We start from the raw sequence: 17597 nt of genomic DNA, 5'->3' as shown, positions 1-17597 counted from the left end.
GGTCAATGCAATTGAACTGCTGTGTGAGCATGGAAAATTTAATGAACATGTTAAATCTTGTGGTACATTTGCTTTGCCTTTGTGCAGGTTTGCAGACTGGTGTCATCAGTCACTGTTGTAGTGCATTAGCCAAAGCCATTTATAGTAACAGTTTCCCACTGCCCGTGAAAATATTGTAAGGGTATTGCATCGTCTCATAATAACAGCATTGTGTTTGTTGCCAAGTAACACATCATTGGATGGACAAAATTAGTATATAATGATTTGCACTTTTAACTAGTGAAATTCCCATGATCAGACACCAGAGTAAAGAGGGTGTACCACATAATCATACCAGGAAAACAAAACCTATGAACACCACATGCAAAGGGGGAAAGAGGGTCCCAGTGACTTTCATCAATTTCACGGACAACATACCTTCAAAGTCATGTGAACAAATATCTTATTTGCCAATTGTAAGAGGCAAGTGACAAAAATTAGACCTTGCTTCAACATGGATAAAAAAAGGTATCAGTGTGTTAATAGGGAGAACACAGCAGGAGGCAAAGTGAGTAATTAATTAACTAACTAAACATGGAAGCAAACACAGCAAGAAATCCATAGATGACTGGAACGATTACTTACACACACACACCACACATCATGTGGAGTAGAGGGTACCTTCCAATGAAAGCAGTACTGCAGAGCCAAATACTAATGAACTAACACTCCCTTCATGCTTTTGCTGCCAGTTCTCCTTCCAGTGACTTTCATCAATTTCACTGACAACATACCTTCAAAGTCATGTGAACAAATATCTTATTTGCCAATTGTAAGAGGCAAGTGACAAAAATTAGACCTTGCTTCAACATGGATAAAAAAGGCTCTCTGTTAATTGAGCAGCATAGGTTTTTTAAAAAAAAAGTGAACTGACCAGGTTCAGAGGTGGTGGTGGAAGGTGGCGGCAGCAAGGGTCACATCACGGTGTCACTACACTCCTCCAACTGTGAACTGCTTGACCAGGTCATAAAATGAGTGGGGGTAGGGTGGGCTGGAGCATGGAAATTGGATGATTTGCCCACCTCAAGTGTGGTAATCAGAGGGCAGGAGAGGATTGACATTTCAGTTTCAGTGTATCCCATCTCTCCTTATGCTTATTAGGTTCAGCTGGGAATCACATCCCAGATCCACATACTGTTTGATAGCAGCCTGCAGAGTGGCTGTAAGTACATAAAGTGTGAAGTTAGGGTGCCAGATGGATATGGGATAGGGTACAGGGTACTAGCTAAGTAGCATATCAGCTTACTGCTTATCTGGTTAGGAAAGATGCCAAGTAGCTAGGCAGTAGGATACTGGATGTATGGTGCCAGGAGGAAGTTAGATTGGGTGCCAGGGTTTAAAGATGGCAAACTTAGGTGGGTCCAGCAGGAGATGGAGGGAGCATGGGTTTTTGGTCTGGGGGCAGGTGCTGGCCAGGTAAAAAGGAGCAGGATTAGGTCCCTGGGAACAGAGGCTGGGTCTTGAGCTGGTGGAGAAGTATCAGATCCAAAGCAGGGAAAGAGGTAGGTTTACTTGAGGGTGTGAGAGTCTGTTCAATAGTTACTTAGGAGTTGGACTATGTATTTAACTTTTCCTGAGCCACAATTTACTTAATTTCATCAGGACCCTCAAAATTCTTTGAATAAAGTGGATTCTTTTGGAGGGTACCAGGCATACAGGAATTTTCCAACAGTATCTTCAATTTACCAGCAAATCCTTTGGAATCTGGTCCGAAAGAGACTATACAGGACCCTCATGTGCAATCCATCTCCTCTAGAATAACAAATGGTCAAGCCTGTTGAAAATCTGGGCCTCTTCAAGTCAAATAAAGAGGAGATTGAAGAGTAGAATGCAAGGCCTTTTGAGCTTGTTCTGACTTTCAATAACCTCATGGCTGTGTTTTGACTTCCATCCTCCTTCCCTGCCTCTCCTGACTTTCCTAGCAAGCAAAGATCTGCCTATTTTAGCTTTGAATATACTTGATGGCTGAAAAGCCACAAGCCTTCAACACAGAATTCCAAAGATTCACAATTAAGTGAAAACAATTCTCCTCCTCACAGTCTTGAATAATTGGTCCCTATCCTGAAATGATGCCCTCTAGTTATAGGCTCTTTAACCAGATGAATCAATTTTTGAGCATCAATGAACAGGATTCTTACAGCTATGTGGAGGTGGCTTTGAAGATTGGAGGGAAGGGAATTCCAGGTGATTTCAATGGAAGTAGGATCTAAATGGTCCTAGCTATCAGGTATCCTGCAAGTATATCCCTATATTGATATGGAAGGAAAGTGAAAAAAACTACACGGTACTTTCAGCTTTGTCCCCAAAGACCTGAATAATTGTAGCATTATTCCTTACTCCTTTACTCCAGCCACCTTGCAATAAAAGCCAACATGCATTTGCTTTCCTGCTTGCTTGGCTGAGCATGAAAGTCATAGGTACTTCAGAGGTTTTTGGACATTCAAATATACCCAATCCATTAGTAGACTCTTGTGGCCTCTGTGCTAGGAAGCCTTCGTTTAAGGTAAAAACAATGACTGCAGATGCTGAAAATCAAATACTGGATTAGTGGTGCTGGAAGAGCACAGCAGTTCAGGCAGCATCCAACGAGCAGCGAAATCAACGTTTCGGGCAAAAGCCCTTCATCAGGAAGGGCTTTTGCCCGAAATGTTGATTTCGCTGCTCGTTGGATGCTGCCTGAACTGCTATGCTCTTCCAGCACCACTAATCCAGCCTTCGTTTAAGTCCTACCTGCTCCTGAGGTACTTCGGATATTGGACCGTGTCAGCAATTAATGCAAGGCCCCCAAGCCTTTTAATGATAATAAAAATGTATCAGTTTTGACTATATAAAACATACTTACTTTCAATAAGATTTGCTTTCAGTGCAATTAAAAGTGCCCATTCATAACAAAGTTTTCCATTTTCTCTTAATTCTTGTTCGATGTAGCACTGTCCCAGGATAATCAGGACCTGAAAAAAATTTGCTTCTGATGCAACATTTGTCAGCTCACAGAAGTTATGAATGGATTTCAAAAGAAATTGTTCAGAAATACGATAGGCCTTCAACCAAAGGCAGAGCAAACCAAAATTGGCATTTGTAATAGCTTGGTTCAATTTCAGCCCCGAAACTACAGAGATTGACAGGGCTTGGTGGTAGTTCTTAGCAGCTTCCTTGACATTTCCCATTCTTCTCATTGAGATAGCAACCATATTGTAAACAATCCCCTGTCGGACAGGGCAATTCTGAACAGAAGGTGACTCCAGTATGGTGCTTAAAAAGACAACGGCTTTAGCAGCTTGGCTGTTCACAATGTGCAACCATGCAAAAGAAATGAGCAAAGACACCATCTCCTCCGTACTAGTGAATACGTCTGTGTTAATGGCCATTTTCATATAATGAATTGCTTTTCCATACATTCCATGCAATTTGTAAATGTCTGACAAGCTGTGGCAAAGGCCTTGGCTAATATGGTCCTGTTTTAGGATGTTTGCCAATGAAACTGCCCATTTAAGGTAGGGTACTACTTGTACTGGAATTGTGGAAGACAGTCTACCCATTCCACAGAGCTTTGAGGTCCCTTTCGTAACAAAGTTAGCACCTCTCAAACAATCCATTAGAGTTCTAGTAGGCTGTATGCATGCAAGTTTGGCACAGCTTATAGCAAGGTTTGGCAGACATTTTTGGTAATACAGTGACCCTAATGTAAAATGAAAGTCTAAGGAAGTCCTACTCTCTAGCATTAACATATTTCTCAAAAACTGCAGTCTTTCAATGAAAGGCAATGCATCTTCATACTCTTTAAGATTTATATGAAGTTTAGCTAAAAGGAAGCATGCTCTTGCCTCAGCATGTTTATTTTCAGATAGCACTGCTTTCCCTAAAATATAATTCAGAACTTCTGCTTCCATCTCAGTGGTACAAATGTAGTTTGGAATACCCAAGAGTAAGGCTGCAATTTTCTCAAAAATGGCAGAGCATTTTTCTTTGTTTTTCTGTTTCAAGTATATTGTAACAAGGTTTGTATACAGAGCGATTAAGAGAAATAAATCAGTGAATTGACCCTTCATTACACAGAGAGCTTCTTCAAAATAAACTCTGGCTTGAGAGTACTTGAACTTCTTGGCACACATTCTGCCCAGTAGAAAACAGATTCTTGTTTGGGCCCACTGCATCTGTCTCTTTCTCGCTGCCTCCCTTGCCACCTCAAGATAACGAACCACTTCTTCTTCTTCACAAAAGTTATGAAAGATGGACTTTAGAAATGAAAAAGAGGAGTCATACAGATGTTTGAAGTGCTTGCTGTATTCCTCATTATTAAGCATGACTAAGAAACGATGGAAGATTTCCAGATTGTCCAGTTTACCTGTATGATCTACAAGCAACCAAGGCTCCTCTGAGTCAAGTCCATCCTCTTGGTCACAACTTACAGAACCCTGTTCAACAGATTCCCTCATGTTGACTGAAGGGGTAGGCTTTTCCTCTTCTAACCTACTTACAGCCTTACTCAACTTGGCTTTTAACAATTCAAGTTCTTGAGTACTTGGAGTTTGTTTTTCTTCTGCAAGAAAGTAATTGTTATTTAATCGCACGTGACAGAAAAAAAAATTCAACATTCAAAGCAGAAGCCAGGAAATCTTGTATCAGCTTATTTACAATATTGCTGTAGAAGAATATTTCATTCATTATTTCTAATATACACACCAAAAGCATGACAGTATTTGTTTAACACTAATAAATTTACAAGTAGAATTGCTTTATAAAAGTCTAGTTTAAGAACACATTGAGAAAACTGACATATATACAGATTTAACTCCATTTACACTAGCCAAAAATAGCCACAATATAAGTAAGAGCTCATTTACCATTCCTTTCTAGACAGAACATAAAGCAATGTGGGAATGAGTGCATAATATTTTATCATGATTCACGCAATGCAGAGACAGTCCAGAAATGGAATATTTTCTGTTAAAGTGACTGCATCTCTGTGCCATTCTTTAAATAGTTGTTAAAATAAGTCACACAATCTATTTTACACAAACTTATTAACCAGAAGTCAACCAAAGGAAATTATATAGCCAAGCTATTAACCAAAACATAAGGACCATGTTCAACTCAAACCAGATAAATGGCACATTCATGATCTCAGTATCACAGATATTCTAAACAGCATGCAGCTATACTCATTATTAGTCAGTGTTAATCAACTCACTTACCAAAAGCAGTTAAATAACATGACATTATTTGTTGTTAATAGGTACCTTTTACAAATTTATCTTAAATACTTTTGAAGGAAAATTAGGTTTGGCTTGGGTTAATGTAGAAAGCCTGCAGGAGGACTATTATAACGCTTTATTTCAGGTATTTTTGTGGTTAATCTTCTTTATTTAGAGGTCAGGTAGACTAGGTTGAACCAACTCACTTTACTGCGTACTGCGGTCTGAGAAAGTAACTTACTTCCACTTCTCTCAAGTTCATGGTCAAGACTAGGTCTTTATTGAGAAGAAAATCCAAGTTCAGCTTCACAAAGCTCTGTGAAAGTAAGTGATAGAAGCTTCCCCTCTCTGAACAATGTGAGCATCAATGAGTCAATTGGGAAATGAGGAGGAGAATGGAAAAATTTGATTCTTGTCATCAAGAAAATGTCTGATTTTCAACCCAAGGTATTAACAGCTAAATGAGAATTTCATGCGTTTGTGGCATGTTGCCTATTTCATGCATTAAAACCTCATTACTACCCAATCTCACTTATAAATAAGCCACCAGTTTCCCAGATAATTGACAGAAACTAGATGGTGCCAATTCCTAATACAAAAATCTGATCAGATATCTGGCAGCTGCAGCTTGCCGGTGTCTTATCTGGACCACCATCTCACCCAGCATTCCCAATACCTCAAGGCACGCTCATTGGCAGTGACTCCCTGTTCCTCCCCGATCAGGAGGTTGGAATTGGCCAGGAACCAAGCTCACCACATCCACAAGACACATCTCAGACTTAACTGTAATACAGTGTACCACTTCAATACTACACTTTGAAGCTCATAGACACCTTTCATAAAGCTGCTACCAGGACACTGTGCATAAGGATAGGCAGCCATCTCATGCATCAAAACAAGATGGATCTCAGGGCATTTATCTTGGACATTGCAGTCGTAGGAAAGTTGGTAAAGTCAACTGTGAGGTTTTGAAACAATGCAGAGAAAACAACAATTCTGAAAGGTAGTGGGGTGGCAACTCAATATACGGGGGAGGGGAACATGTTATTACAGGCACAACAGTTATCAGTAGTCTGACCCTGATCACGTGTGGGACAATATATCATGATGCTCAATATAACTAGGCTATAGGATTGGGGCTTAGGGATAAGGTGGGGGAGATAAAGAGTTAAATCAATAAGTTGGTTGGGAATGTTTGGAAGTTCAAATCTAAATTCAGTTGACACAGTGCAAGGAAGAAAAGAGAAAGAGGATTTGAGGACTGAGCTTGTGACTTACTATGTGAAGGGCTACCCATAGTGACTTACATCCTCATCCAAATCACAAATGCACAATGGAAATGAAAAAGGCTGCCACACAGTGAGTGGAGTAAGTGTCCTATTCTGGTTTAGGCATGCAAGTTGGACTAGTGACGACCGTCAAGGGACTACTGCAATAATTAGGCACTAGGTACAGGTTAAAAGATACTGTAATCACAGTATCCTGCATGTTGACTGGACAGTGACCAATCGTGTGGGATGCAAATATTAGCCACAAGCAATGTTAACCATATAAGTGGTCATTACAAATTAATCATAGTCATCTCTATGAAGCAGAAGTATTCACAGGTGACCCTACATGCGGACACTGGGTTTTTTGACTACATGAAAAGTTGCTATATAAACACCAGTTGCTGCTATCACTATTGTATTTTAATCGTAGTTTCAGTAACATACTCTATGTGGAATTATCATTGTATGTGCAGAGTAGAACTCGAGGGAAGACTTCTGATTTTTGAAAAAATGTAAAACCCAGGTTCTTCAGCTTTGAAGAGAAATATCTCCAAGTGAATTTTTTTAAAAAAATTAAAACTTTTGATAAACTGGAAATAATACTTCCAGATATGCTATGAAAGCAAGACAAAGGAATTGATCTAAGGTCATGCAGAAAATTCAAAATAAAAATTTAATTTTGCAACAGATTTCCTGATGCTTAATACTCTGCCATGAAATAGAACATTAAAAGGAGAGAAAAAGAATATTTAATCACCAGAGTGTGAGACTCAGAAATCTGGTTAAAGCCAGGTCAGTGGAATCCTAGAAAGAACAGTCAAAAGCTGAATGGGAAGATCACTAAGTTCTTAGTCTAAAAATATCCCATCAGAAAGAAGTGAACAGCCTTTTTCATTAAAATCTGCCCGTTTGCTAAAACACAAGGCACTCATGAAAATAACTTTACACACCATGTGCATACATTCAAAAACTTGACAAATATTTTGATCATTTTTCAATATAGAAAATAAGTTTAATTACTTATCAGTATTGTAATTATATTGTAATACTTTTTGCAAAGCTATTTTTAATTTGTAAATTCACGCATTCAGGAATATCAAAAAGTCAAAGATCCCAAATGAATAAGTGATATCCCTTATAAATTAAATATTACATTTACATTAAATTCGTGTCTTATTACCTTTCTCTTCATGTTGTGGATTCAACGTATCTGGATATAAAAAGGATATAATCATGAGGGAAGTCTTAAATTATTTAGCATGTTAGTTGTATGCAAAACAGGTTAAGTATTCTGTATTCATTCAATTAACAATAAGTTTTTAAATAAAACAGAGAACACTCCAAAATGAGGACTGATAATACCTTTCAATAATATCTCGACATATTGTATATTTCCAATTAAATATTTTCATGAATGTTATAAAATAAACATTATCTTTAGGATCATCATATCAAATATTTTTATTTAAAAACATATTATTGCAACTCTCTATTTGGATTGATGTCGACATGGAACTGCCAGAAACTACCAGCTTGAAAAATGCCCTGTATGTGGACCTGGCAGCTTTAAAATACAAGGCTTCTGTTCAGTGAACTAGTTTTTGACTTTAGTTTGAAATGCAAAATCTGATGTTGATGCAGAATTGGGCTCATCTTCTGAGCATCCTGTTTAAAACTGATGCCAATTGTCTTTAAAAAAAATCATAGACCTTAATGATGGATGAATACATATTGACCAGAATTTATGACAACAAATTGTATTATGAAGTTGGTAAGGCCTATGATGAAGAAAACAAGTTAAATAGATAGTATAAACTGGAGAAAATGCACATTTTGCATGATGTGAAGCCAAGGAACATCTGGATGAAGGAATATGTAATTTGGATTGGCAAAAGACAAATATTCCATATATTGAAAGACTGAAGCCAGTGAACAGCTGAACTTTTTAAGATATTTTCAGTGAAATTGAACATCGTCAATGCAGATGAATAATCTCAAAAATATCAACTGTGTCCACTGTAACTCATCTCCATTCTGTCAAACTCATCTGTCTCACATTTTCCAAAAGATCCTTAACTGGTGCCCTGCAAGTTACATTATATAAACTGCACCTTACTCTATCAAATACAAAACCCTCTATACATCAATCCTTAGCATACACAGAGGTTTCAAAATCCACTGACTGGTCTTCATGTCTCTCCATGTAGACGAAAGCGAGGACGAAAGCAGATGCTGGAAATCAGAGTCGAAAAGTGTGGTGCTGGAAAAACACAGCCGATCAGGCAGCATCCAAGGAGCAGGAGAGTCAATGCTTTCAGCATGAGCTCTTCATAAGGAATGAAGAAATGAAGAGTTCCTGATTTCTTGAGCTCAATCATTCCTGCTGAAGAGCTCATGTTCGATACGTCAACTCTCTTGCTCCTCAGATGCTGCCTGACTGGCTGTGCTTTTCTAGCACCACACGTTTTGTCTCCACATGTCCCTGTTCTCTTTCTAATTTTGCTATCATCTCTTGCCTTACATCCTCCTCTGCATCCTCCATATTTCCAACCTTAGTCTACCTTCAATCCACCCAACACTAATCCACTGCATCCATTCTCCACCCCAACAACACTACCACTTCTCTCCCCTCTAATTTGCTATCTTTCCTAATCTCACACTTATTCCCAACTTTGTGCCTGGATCCAAGATACAACAATAACAATGTGCACTTATACATCATCTTGAATTTATAGATCATTGGTGTTATACATGCATCGAGTGGTAATTTATACCTTTGGGGAACATTAGGCTTGGGTCTTGATGTGTCTCAGAATACACTAGTGTCAGGCAAACAACACCCAGACAGAAAAAGCCACAAGCACTTTGAAACAAAGGCTTTGGGTAATAGCATCATTAAGAAATGTTCACACCTTAAGTTAATAATTATTCTGAATACAGAACATGTTCCATATCCAACAAGAACAATGGTTTATTGAGAATCCTGTTTTTAAAAAGTCGGCTACTGAAATGACTTCAAAGTTATTTTTTTATGGAATGGTTATAAAAAAATTGAGAAGACAGACATAACTAAAAGCTGATGCCATTTGATTTTGGTACCCTGTCGTGTTGAGAGATTTTTGGACTATGCCATATTCTAGTCCTGCTCTACTTTTTCTGGTAAGTTAATGACAATATTCGTACAGCTTCCTGCTCTCACCAAATTTAATTGACTTTATTTCCAACTTCCATCCTTGAACTTTATTGCTAGGGGTTAGGGTTAAAAACCAGGGAAGGCTAGTTACAACCGGACAGTGTGTTGGTGAGGCCACACCTGGAGTATTGTGCACAGTTTTGTCCCTACATTTTAAAAACAAAAATTGAGTATACTCGTATTGGAGGCTGTTCAAGAGAGATTTACGAGGCTGATTCCTGGGATGAAGGGATTTACTTACCAATAATGGCTAAATGTGTTAGGTCTTCATTCATTAACATTCTTAGATGAATGAGAGCTGATCTTATTGAAACATACAAGATTTTGAGGTGGCTTGACAGATTGGATGTTGAGAAATTATTTCATAAGTGGAGGAATCTTAGGGTAAGAGACATAGCCACAGAATAAGGGACACTCATTTCATAATGATAGAGTTTAAGCTTTTTTTTTGCTGACTCTTTTCATTAATTTCTCTGTCTCTTTGGGGTTCAAGTCTTTTTAATTCCATTTCTTTCTGATCTTGTTTTACATCTTTCCATTTTAAGTTTACTTAACTATTACCCTTTGTTTTTCTCTCTCCTCTCTTTCCATGACCCTTTTCACTTTCTTCAAGTTTAAATCTTAACTTCTCTTTCCTCGTCTAGTCCTATTCACTTATAATTGTATCTTAGCCAATTCCTGCCGTAAACTTCCCAGTTTCAGGTTTTCATCGTTTCCCCACAAATCTGAATGCTGCGTAATCACTCAAAGCATCTCATCCTTATAGGACCCTGCTTTTACTTCAACCTTAAATTTATTTGCTAAATGTCTCCATTTAGATTAGATTCCCTAAAGCGTGGAAAAAGGCCCTTCATCCCAACAAGTCCACACCGACCCTCCGAAGAGTAACCTGCCCAGTTCCATTTCCCTCTGACGAATGCAGCTAACACTATGGGCAACTTAGCATGGCCAATTCACCTGACCTACACATCTTTGGACTGCGGGAGGGAACCGGAGCACCTGGAGGAAACCCACGCAGATACAGGGAGAATGTGCAAACTCCACACAGACACAGTTGCCTGAGGCTGGAATTGAACCTGGGAGCCTGGTGTTGTGAGGCAGCAGTGCTAATCACTGAGCCACCGTGCCACCCTAAATTTTAGCTTCAGATTTCAAATAACCCAGTTAGGTCTTCAACTTCCAGAAAATCCTTAACAGCATTCAAAGCCATCTTCAGATTTTGTGCAACAAACATTGCCACAACCCATGAAAGGGTTCAGAAAAGATTGACAAGGATGTTGCAGGGAATGGTTGAGTAGTGTGGGGCTGTTTTCCTTGGAGCATTAGAGGCCTATTAAAATCATGAGGGGCATGGATAGGGTAATTGGACAAGGTCTTTTCCCTGAGGTGCAGGAGTCCAGAACTAGAGGACATAAGTTTAGGGTGAGGGGGAAAGATTTAAAAGGGACCTAAGAGGGAACTTTTTCACGCAGTGGATAGTTCGTGTATGGAATGAGCTGCCAGAGGAAGTCGTGGAGACTGGTACAATTACAGCATTTAAAAGATATCTGGATGGGTACATGAATAGAAATGGTTTAGAGGGATATGGGCTAAGTGCTGGCAAATGGGACCAGATTAGTTTAGGATATCTGGACGGCATGAACAAGTTGGGGTGAAGGGTCTGTTTCCATGCTGTACATCTCTATGATTCTATGACATCTATTTCATGTCCAGAACTGCTGTGTGGCCATTATTTTTAAGAAGAAAAACACCGACCCCTCTTACATTCAGTGAATTCAAATAATTCACTGAGAGCTCACATTCTCTATGATCTCAGCTGATATTATTACTGGACAAGTCAGATCCCAGACTAAATCCTGGCTTGATAGAAGATGGATTTTGTTTTGGTCTTAACTGTTACGAAGGTGTAGGTGTGCACTGTACCTTTAAGAGAGTGTGTGGAAGTTGACATGGACCTGTAAAGGCACAGAGTGTGCTGAAAAATGTAAAACTGTAACATTTGGTTGTGAAACAAATAGCTGGAGCTGCATTGCTATGGTATACAACAAATTTGAATGTGGCCAATCACCGTACATTATGCCCCAAGATACCAAAGTCCAATTGAATTTGAATTTTACTGTTGTGATGACACCAAACCAATGAGACAGTCTGATGTTTGGGGTACTTTGAACAGTTAGCCGAAGCGGCAAAGAGCACCATTGAAAATACAGCCTGCAAGCCTCTCTCTGAAAGGTACCTTTTCATAGGAGAATTGTGAAGTAGAAGACTGAAGAAAGACCTGGAAAATGACAGACAAAGATATCAAGGGAAAAGCAACAACTGGTTTTGAAATTTGATTTTTTTTTTGTTAAAATTAATTCGGGGGTTTTATCAGATCGGTATTTTGTTGTACTGTGGGAGGGAGATAAATTAATCAGACAAAGGACGATTACCTTGTAGATAGTTGGTGTTTAATGTTCTTGTGTTTCTTGGAGTTAAAGAACAAATTGTTAATTTTTTTTATTTACATATAGAGGGATATTTGTCATTCTTGGTCACTCATACTTGAACAGATTACGAGGGGAGACGAGCTTTTCTGTGGGTCTGGTTCAAATTAGAAGGATTTACTCTGTGTTGTAATACAACAAAGTAGTCTCTTGCTGAAACATAAGCAAACAATACCGCATAGTTTACTTTAACAATAAAGCAAAAAAGATTATTACCAAAAGAAATGATAAAATAGAATAAATCAAACTGTCTACCAATAACAAATATTTTAAGCACACAGTACAAATAAATCCATTAAATCCAAAATACTCCTTCATAAACTGAAAAAGAGAAAAAAGCTTTGATACAGCAGTCACCAAAACATATCTTGCGCCTAGCCCAAAAAATACCATTTGCACAATATAGCACTCATGCCAGAGCCCCTATCACTAACACCTCAATAGGGTTGTCACTTTTAACTTTACTTACAGACTGGGACTGCAGTTAGCTTCTTTCTGGATTTATTATATACTAGAGTTTAAATGTAAATTAATTAGGGTTTTAATGCAAAACGTCTGATCTGGAACAAATACTAACCCTTCACTCCAAGGTAATCTAGTTTCATAATATTCTTTCCTTTTGATAAGTGCTGATGCATACAACCATCTTCATCCAAGAATCTCACAAGCCTGCCCAAAATTCAAAGCAAAACAAAAAAAGTCCCCTCTCTCTCTCTCAACGATAGAATTTATTTTGAGTTTAAGGGAAACAAAGTCCCAGGAATCTCTAACAATCTTATCTTGCAGGATTGCAAAACAATCAAAGGTAAAAAAAATTCCATTAGTGAAGCACAGAAACCCACTAAATCTAAAGCTAGGCCTCAAGCCTGTTTTTGAAAAATTCTCATATTTACAGGAATACTTAATGTTAATAATTAATTTCAAAAATCACATTAAAACTCAAACTCATAACTCAAAAAGCAAAATCTCAAATTCACACTAAAAATATATAAATGTTGACTCACATCACATTTTCAACTACATAGAACCTCACAGCTACCTTGACAATTCTTCCCCCTCACTTTCTGCAAGGACTTCATTCCCCTTACCTCACTGTTTCTGCTGTATCTGTTCAGATAATGCATTCTTTCACACCTGCACTTCTATTGCATCCTCCTTTTTCTCCAACTGAGGATTCTATCAGTATGGTTGACAGAGCACCACCATCTACATCATACACCTGCTGTCAGCCCTTCCCCAACTTGCAGAACCATGACAGCATTTCCTCCATCTTCAGCTTTCACCCCACAAGTCACCATATTCAGCAGATTGTCTTCTGCTCCTTGTGCCAGCTCCAATGTAATGCCAACACTGAACTCATCTTCCCTGATCTCTTCTTTGAGCATTCCAGAAAAGATGAAACAAAAAAAAAGACTGTAGGTGCTGGAAATCAGAAACAAAAGCAAAAATTGGTGGAAAAAGTTCCTCCAGTTTTGAAGGTTCATTGGACTCAAAATGTTAATTTTGCTTTCTCTGCACAGATGGTGTCAGACCTGCTAAGTTTTTGCAGCAATTTCTATTTTTGTTTTCGAAAAGGATTGTTCCATTATACCCTGGTCCAGTCTTCAATCACACATTTCCCCACCCTGACCATGCCTCCTCTCTTTCCTCTAACACCTTTTCATGGGACTGCAGAAGGTGTCCTTTTACCTACTTTCTCCTCATGACCCAAAGCCCTGAACACTCCATGCTGGTGAAGCAGTGGTTTAAATGTACTTTTTCCAATTTGTATTACTGCAGTAACTGTTCACAATATATAGTTTGCTCAACATTGGGCAAGCCAAAAACATCTCTATTCAGTCCATAATTGTGACCCTAAGCTTGATGATCATCTGTCAGTTTAACACTCCATTTTACTCTCATGCTGACCTCTGTCCTTAGCTTCCTGCATGTTCCAATTAAGTCCAACATAAGGTCCAGGTATAGCAGCATATCTTTCCATTAGGCAATATACAGTCTTCCAGACTCAAAAATGAATTAAAAGAATTTAGATCTTAATCCCTGCCTCCATCACGTGTTTTGTTTTTTTCACTAGTTAGGTTGGTCTTGTTTTGTTTCTTTTGCTATCACTCATGTAGCGTTCATATGGTTTGCTCTGTAATCATTCATGCCTCTTCTGGACACACCATTCATTTCTTTCACCTACTCACGCTTTGGTTTTTTTTGAAGCATGAAATCTTATGTCCTTTAAATCTCTCTAGCCCACCATCTAATCACAGACCTCCTTATTTTGTTTTTCCTTCTTCCATGAACTCAAAAACCCAAAACTTTCTATCTTCCCTCAGTTCCAATGAAAGGTCATCTTGAATCATAAGTGTGTTCTGCTCCACAGAACCATGACAGACTTGCTGAGTACTTGCTGCATTCTTTGTTTTTATTTCAGGTTTCCAGGTTGGCAATATTTTGCTTCTGTCAAAAATATTCATGTTAGGAAAAGAAAACATGCCACATCAATAAAAGAAAAGCACTGAATTCCTTAGAGGGGATCTAAAACAGTCAAAATATAAAAATGTGCCTTTCAGCAGCTGAAGACACTTATTCAAGTTATGTAAAGTCATTAAGGAGCAGTATGATGGAACACAGTAGAAATAAGCAGAAGCTTTAGGAAAGGACAAGGATAAGAATGAATTTAAATGACAAATTGTTGTCTGAAGTTACATAATCTCTCTTTCTAACCTTCCTGCCATTCTTTTGATTTGCTTTTATAAGTGTTCTAACTCTACTGAATGATGTCATGTGGGACTAGATTCGCATAAGTCAATCGATTTGCATCAAGCAAGCAAAGTCCTTCTCCTCAAAAAGTCTCAGGTGAGAATATTAGGTTTATTGTGTTAGCCCACAGAGTATCATTTCTTTTAAATTTCATCCCTAAAATGTGCCATGATGGCTTCTGAGTTGCAAGTCTCATAACCATAAAGCACTCATAGCCTATTTATTTTCTTCTGCAGTCCTCACTTACCCATTCGATATACTACACTGATGTCGGTTTGCGTCATCTGCTTAAGCATCTCCAAGGAATCTTCTTCAGTAAACTTATCCTGTTCCGTAAAATAGTACTTTTCTTCTTCATCAATGAACAGCAGATCATTTGCCCTATGGACAACCAAATGTTTTAAAAGTGTGACATTCTGCAACCAGCCTCAAGAAGGAGCAAGAGATCACAGCTGGCTGAATACATTATATAGTACTTCTCGTATACTCTCACATTTAGGACTCCTCTGTCCTCAATTCATCAGCTTCCAGTAATGCCAGAATTGAAACTGTATTATCACCAAGCACACCTGCCTATAACATGGCACACTTCAGCTCCCAGCACAGCGTATAAGCATGCATCATGGATTATAAAACTAATAAATGTTGCTATTTGAAATCAGTTACATAGATTGTATTGACAAGGGTCAGTGGATATCAGCAGTTTATTCGGGTAGAATGTTGTTATCCACTTCTAACAGTGTACAATTGGTTGGAATTCCGTGACATGAATAAACAGAGGAAGTTGGATTAACTTTAACTCTTTACTGCTAGAATTGCCAGATAAATAGAATGCTATGTGTATATTCACATGCTTTAAAATAGCAACATTAAGTGTTAAAATGTTGATGTATGCCTTCAGCTTTCCTGCAATGGTGTGCAAGTAACAGAGCATTATGTATATTGCAATCTATGATCCTGTATTACCAAACTGTTAAATAAGAACATAGACCATAAGACATAGGAGTGGAAGGAAGGCCATTCGGCCCATCGAGTCCACTCCGCCATTCAATCATGGCTGATGCGCATTTCAGCTCCACTTACCAGCGTTCTCCCCGTAGCCCTTAATTCCTCTAGACAACAAGAATCTATCAATCTCGGCCTTGAAGACATTTAGCGTCCCGGCTTCCACTGCACTCCGTGGCAATGAATTCCACAGGCCCACCACTCTCTGGCTGAAGAAATGTCTCCGCATTTCTGTTCTGAAATGACCCCCTCTAATTCTAAGGCTGTGTCCACGGATCCTAGTCTCCTCGCCTAACAGAAACAATTTCCTAGCATCCACCTTTTCCAAGCCATGTATTATTTTGTACGTCTCTATTAAGTCTCCCCTTAATCTTCTAAACTCCAACGAATACAATCCCAGTAGCCTCAGCCGTTCCTCATATGCTAGACCTGTCATTCCAGGGATCATCCGTGTGAATCTCCGCTGGACACGTTCCAGTGCCAGTATGTCCTTCCTGAGGTGTGGGGACCAAAACTGGACACAGTACTCCAAATGGGGCCTAACCAGAGCTTTATAAAGTCTTAGTAGTACATCTCTGCTTTTATATTCCAACCCTCTTGAGATAAGAGACAACATTGCATTCGCTTTCTTAATCACAGACTCAACCTGCATGTTTACCTTTAGAGAATCCTCGACTAGCACTCCCAGATCCCTTTGTGCTTTGGCTTTATTAATTTTCTCACCATTTAGAAAGTAGTCCATGCTTTTATTCTTTTTGCCAAAGTGCAAGACCTCGCACTTGCTCACGTTAAATTCCATCAGCCATTTCCTGGACCACTCTCCCAACCTGTCTAGATCCTTCTGTAGCCTCCCCACTTCCTCGGTACGACCTGCCTGTCCACCTAACTTCGTATCATCGGCAAACTTCGCTAGAATGCCCCCGGTTCCCTCATCCAAATCATTAATATATAATGCGAACAGCTGTGGCCCCAGCACCGAACCCTGCGGGACACCGCTCGTCACCGGTTGCCATTCTGAAAAAGAACCTTTTATCCCAACTCTCTGCCTTCTGTTAGACAGCCAATCCTCAATCCATCCCAGCAGCTCACCTCGAACACCATGGGCCCTCACCTTGCTCAGCAGCCTCCCGTGTGGCATCTTATCAAAGGCCTTTTGAAAGTCTAGATAGACCACATCCACTGGGTTTCCCTGGTCTAACCTACTTGTTACCTCTTCAAAAAATTCCAACAGGTTTGTCAGGCATGACCTCCCTTTACTAAATCCATGTTGACTTGTTCTAATCAGACTCTGCTCTTCCAAGAATTTAGAAACCTCATCCTTAATGATGGATTCTAGAATTTTAGCAACAACCGAGGTTAAGCTGATTGGCCTATAATTTTCCATCTTTTGCCTTGATCCTTTCTTGAACAATGGGGTTACAACAGCCATCTTCCAATCATCCGGGACCTTTCCTGACTCCAGTGACTCTTGAAAGATCTCAACCAATGCCTCTGCTATTTCCTCAGCCACCTCTCTCAGAACTCTAGGGTGTATCCCATCGGGGCCAGGAGATTTATCAATTTTAAGACTTTTTAACTTTTCTAGCACTATCTCTTTCGTAATGGCAACCATACTCAACTCAGCCCCGTGACACCCTTTAATTTGTGGGATATTACT

The 17597-nt window shown here is 39.1% G+C and overlaps 1 protein-coding gene across 3 annotated transcripts in view; it reads right to left on the bottom strand.

The window, feature by feature from the left end:
- Window positions 1-17597, bottom strand: part of LOC140481565 (SH3 domain and tetratricopeptide repeat-containing protein 1) — a 92102-nt gene that overhangs the window by 23379 nt on the left and 51126 nt on the right. For all 3 annotated transcript variants that reach the window (XM_072578016.1, XM_072578106.1, XM_072578193.1), the window contains 3 exons: window positions 15183-15316; window positions 7686-7715; window positions 2882-4579 (listed from right to left, as the gene is read on the bottom strand). In XM_072578016.1, the coding sequence (XP_072434117.1) occupies window positions 2882-4579; window positions 7686-7715; window positions 15183-15316 (1862 nt within the window). The remainder of the gene's footprint in view (window positions 1-2881; window positions 4580-7685; window positions 7716-15182; window positions 15317-17597) is intronic.

The sequence above is a fragment of the Chiloscyllium punctatum genome, chromosome 1, assembly GCF_047496795.1.
Source record: "Chiloscyllium punctatum isolate Juve2018m chromosome 1, sChiPun1.3, whole genome shotgun sequence".
Taxonomy (NCBI): domain Eukaryota; kingdom Metazoa; phylum Chordata; class Chondrichthyes; order Orectolobiformes; family Hemiscylliidae; genus Chiloscyllium; species Chiloscyllium punctatum.
This window is presented reverse-complemented; position numbering and strand designations above follow the sequence as displayed.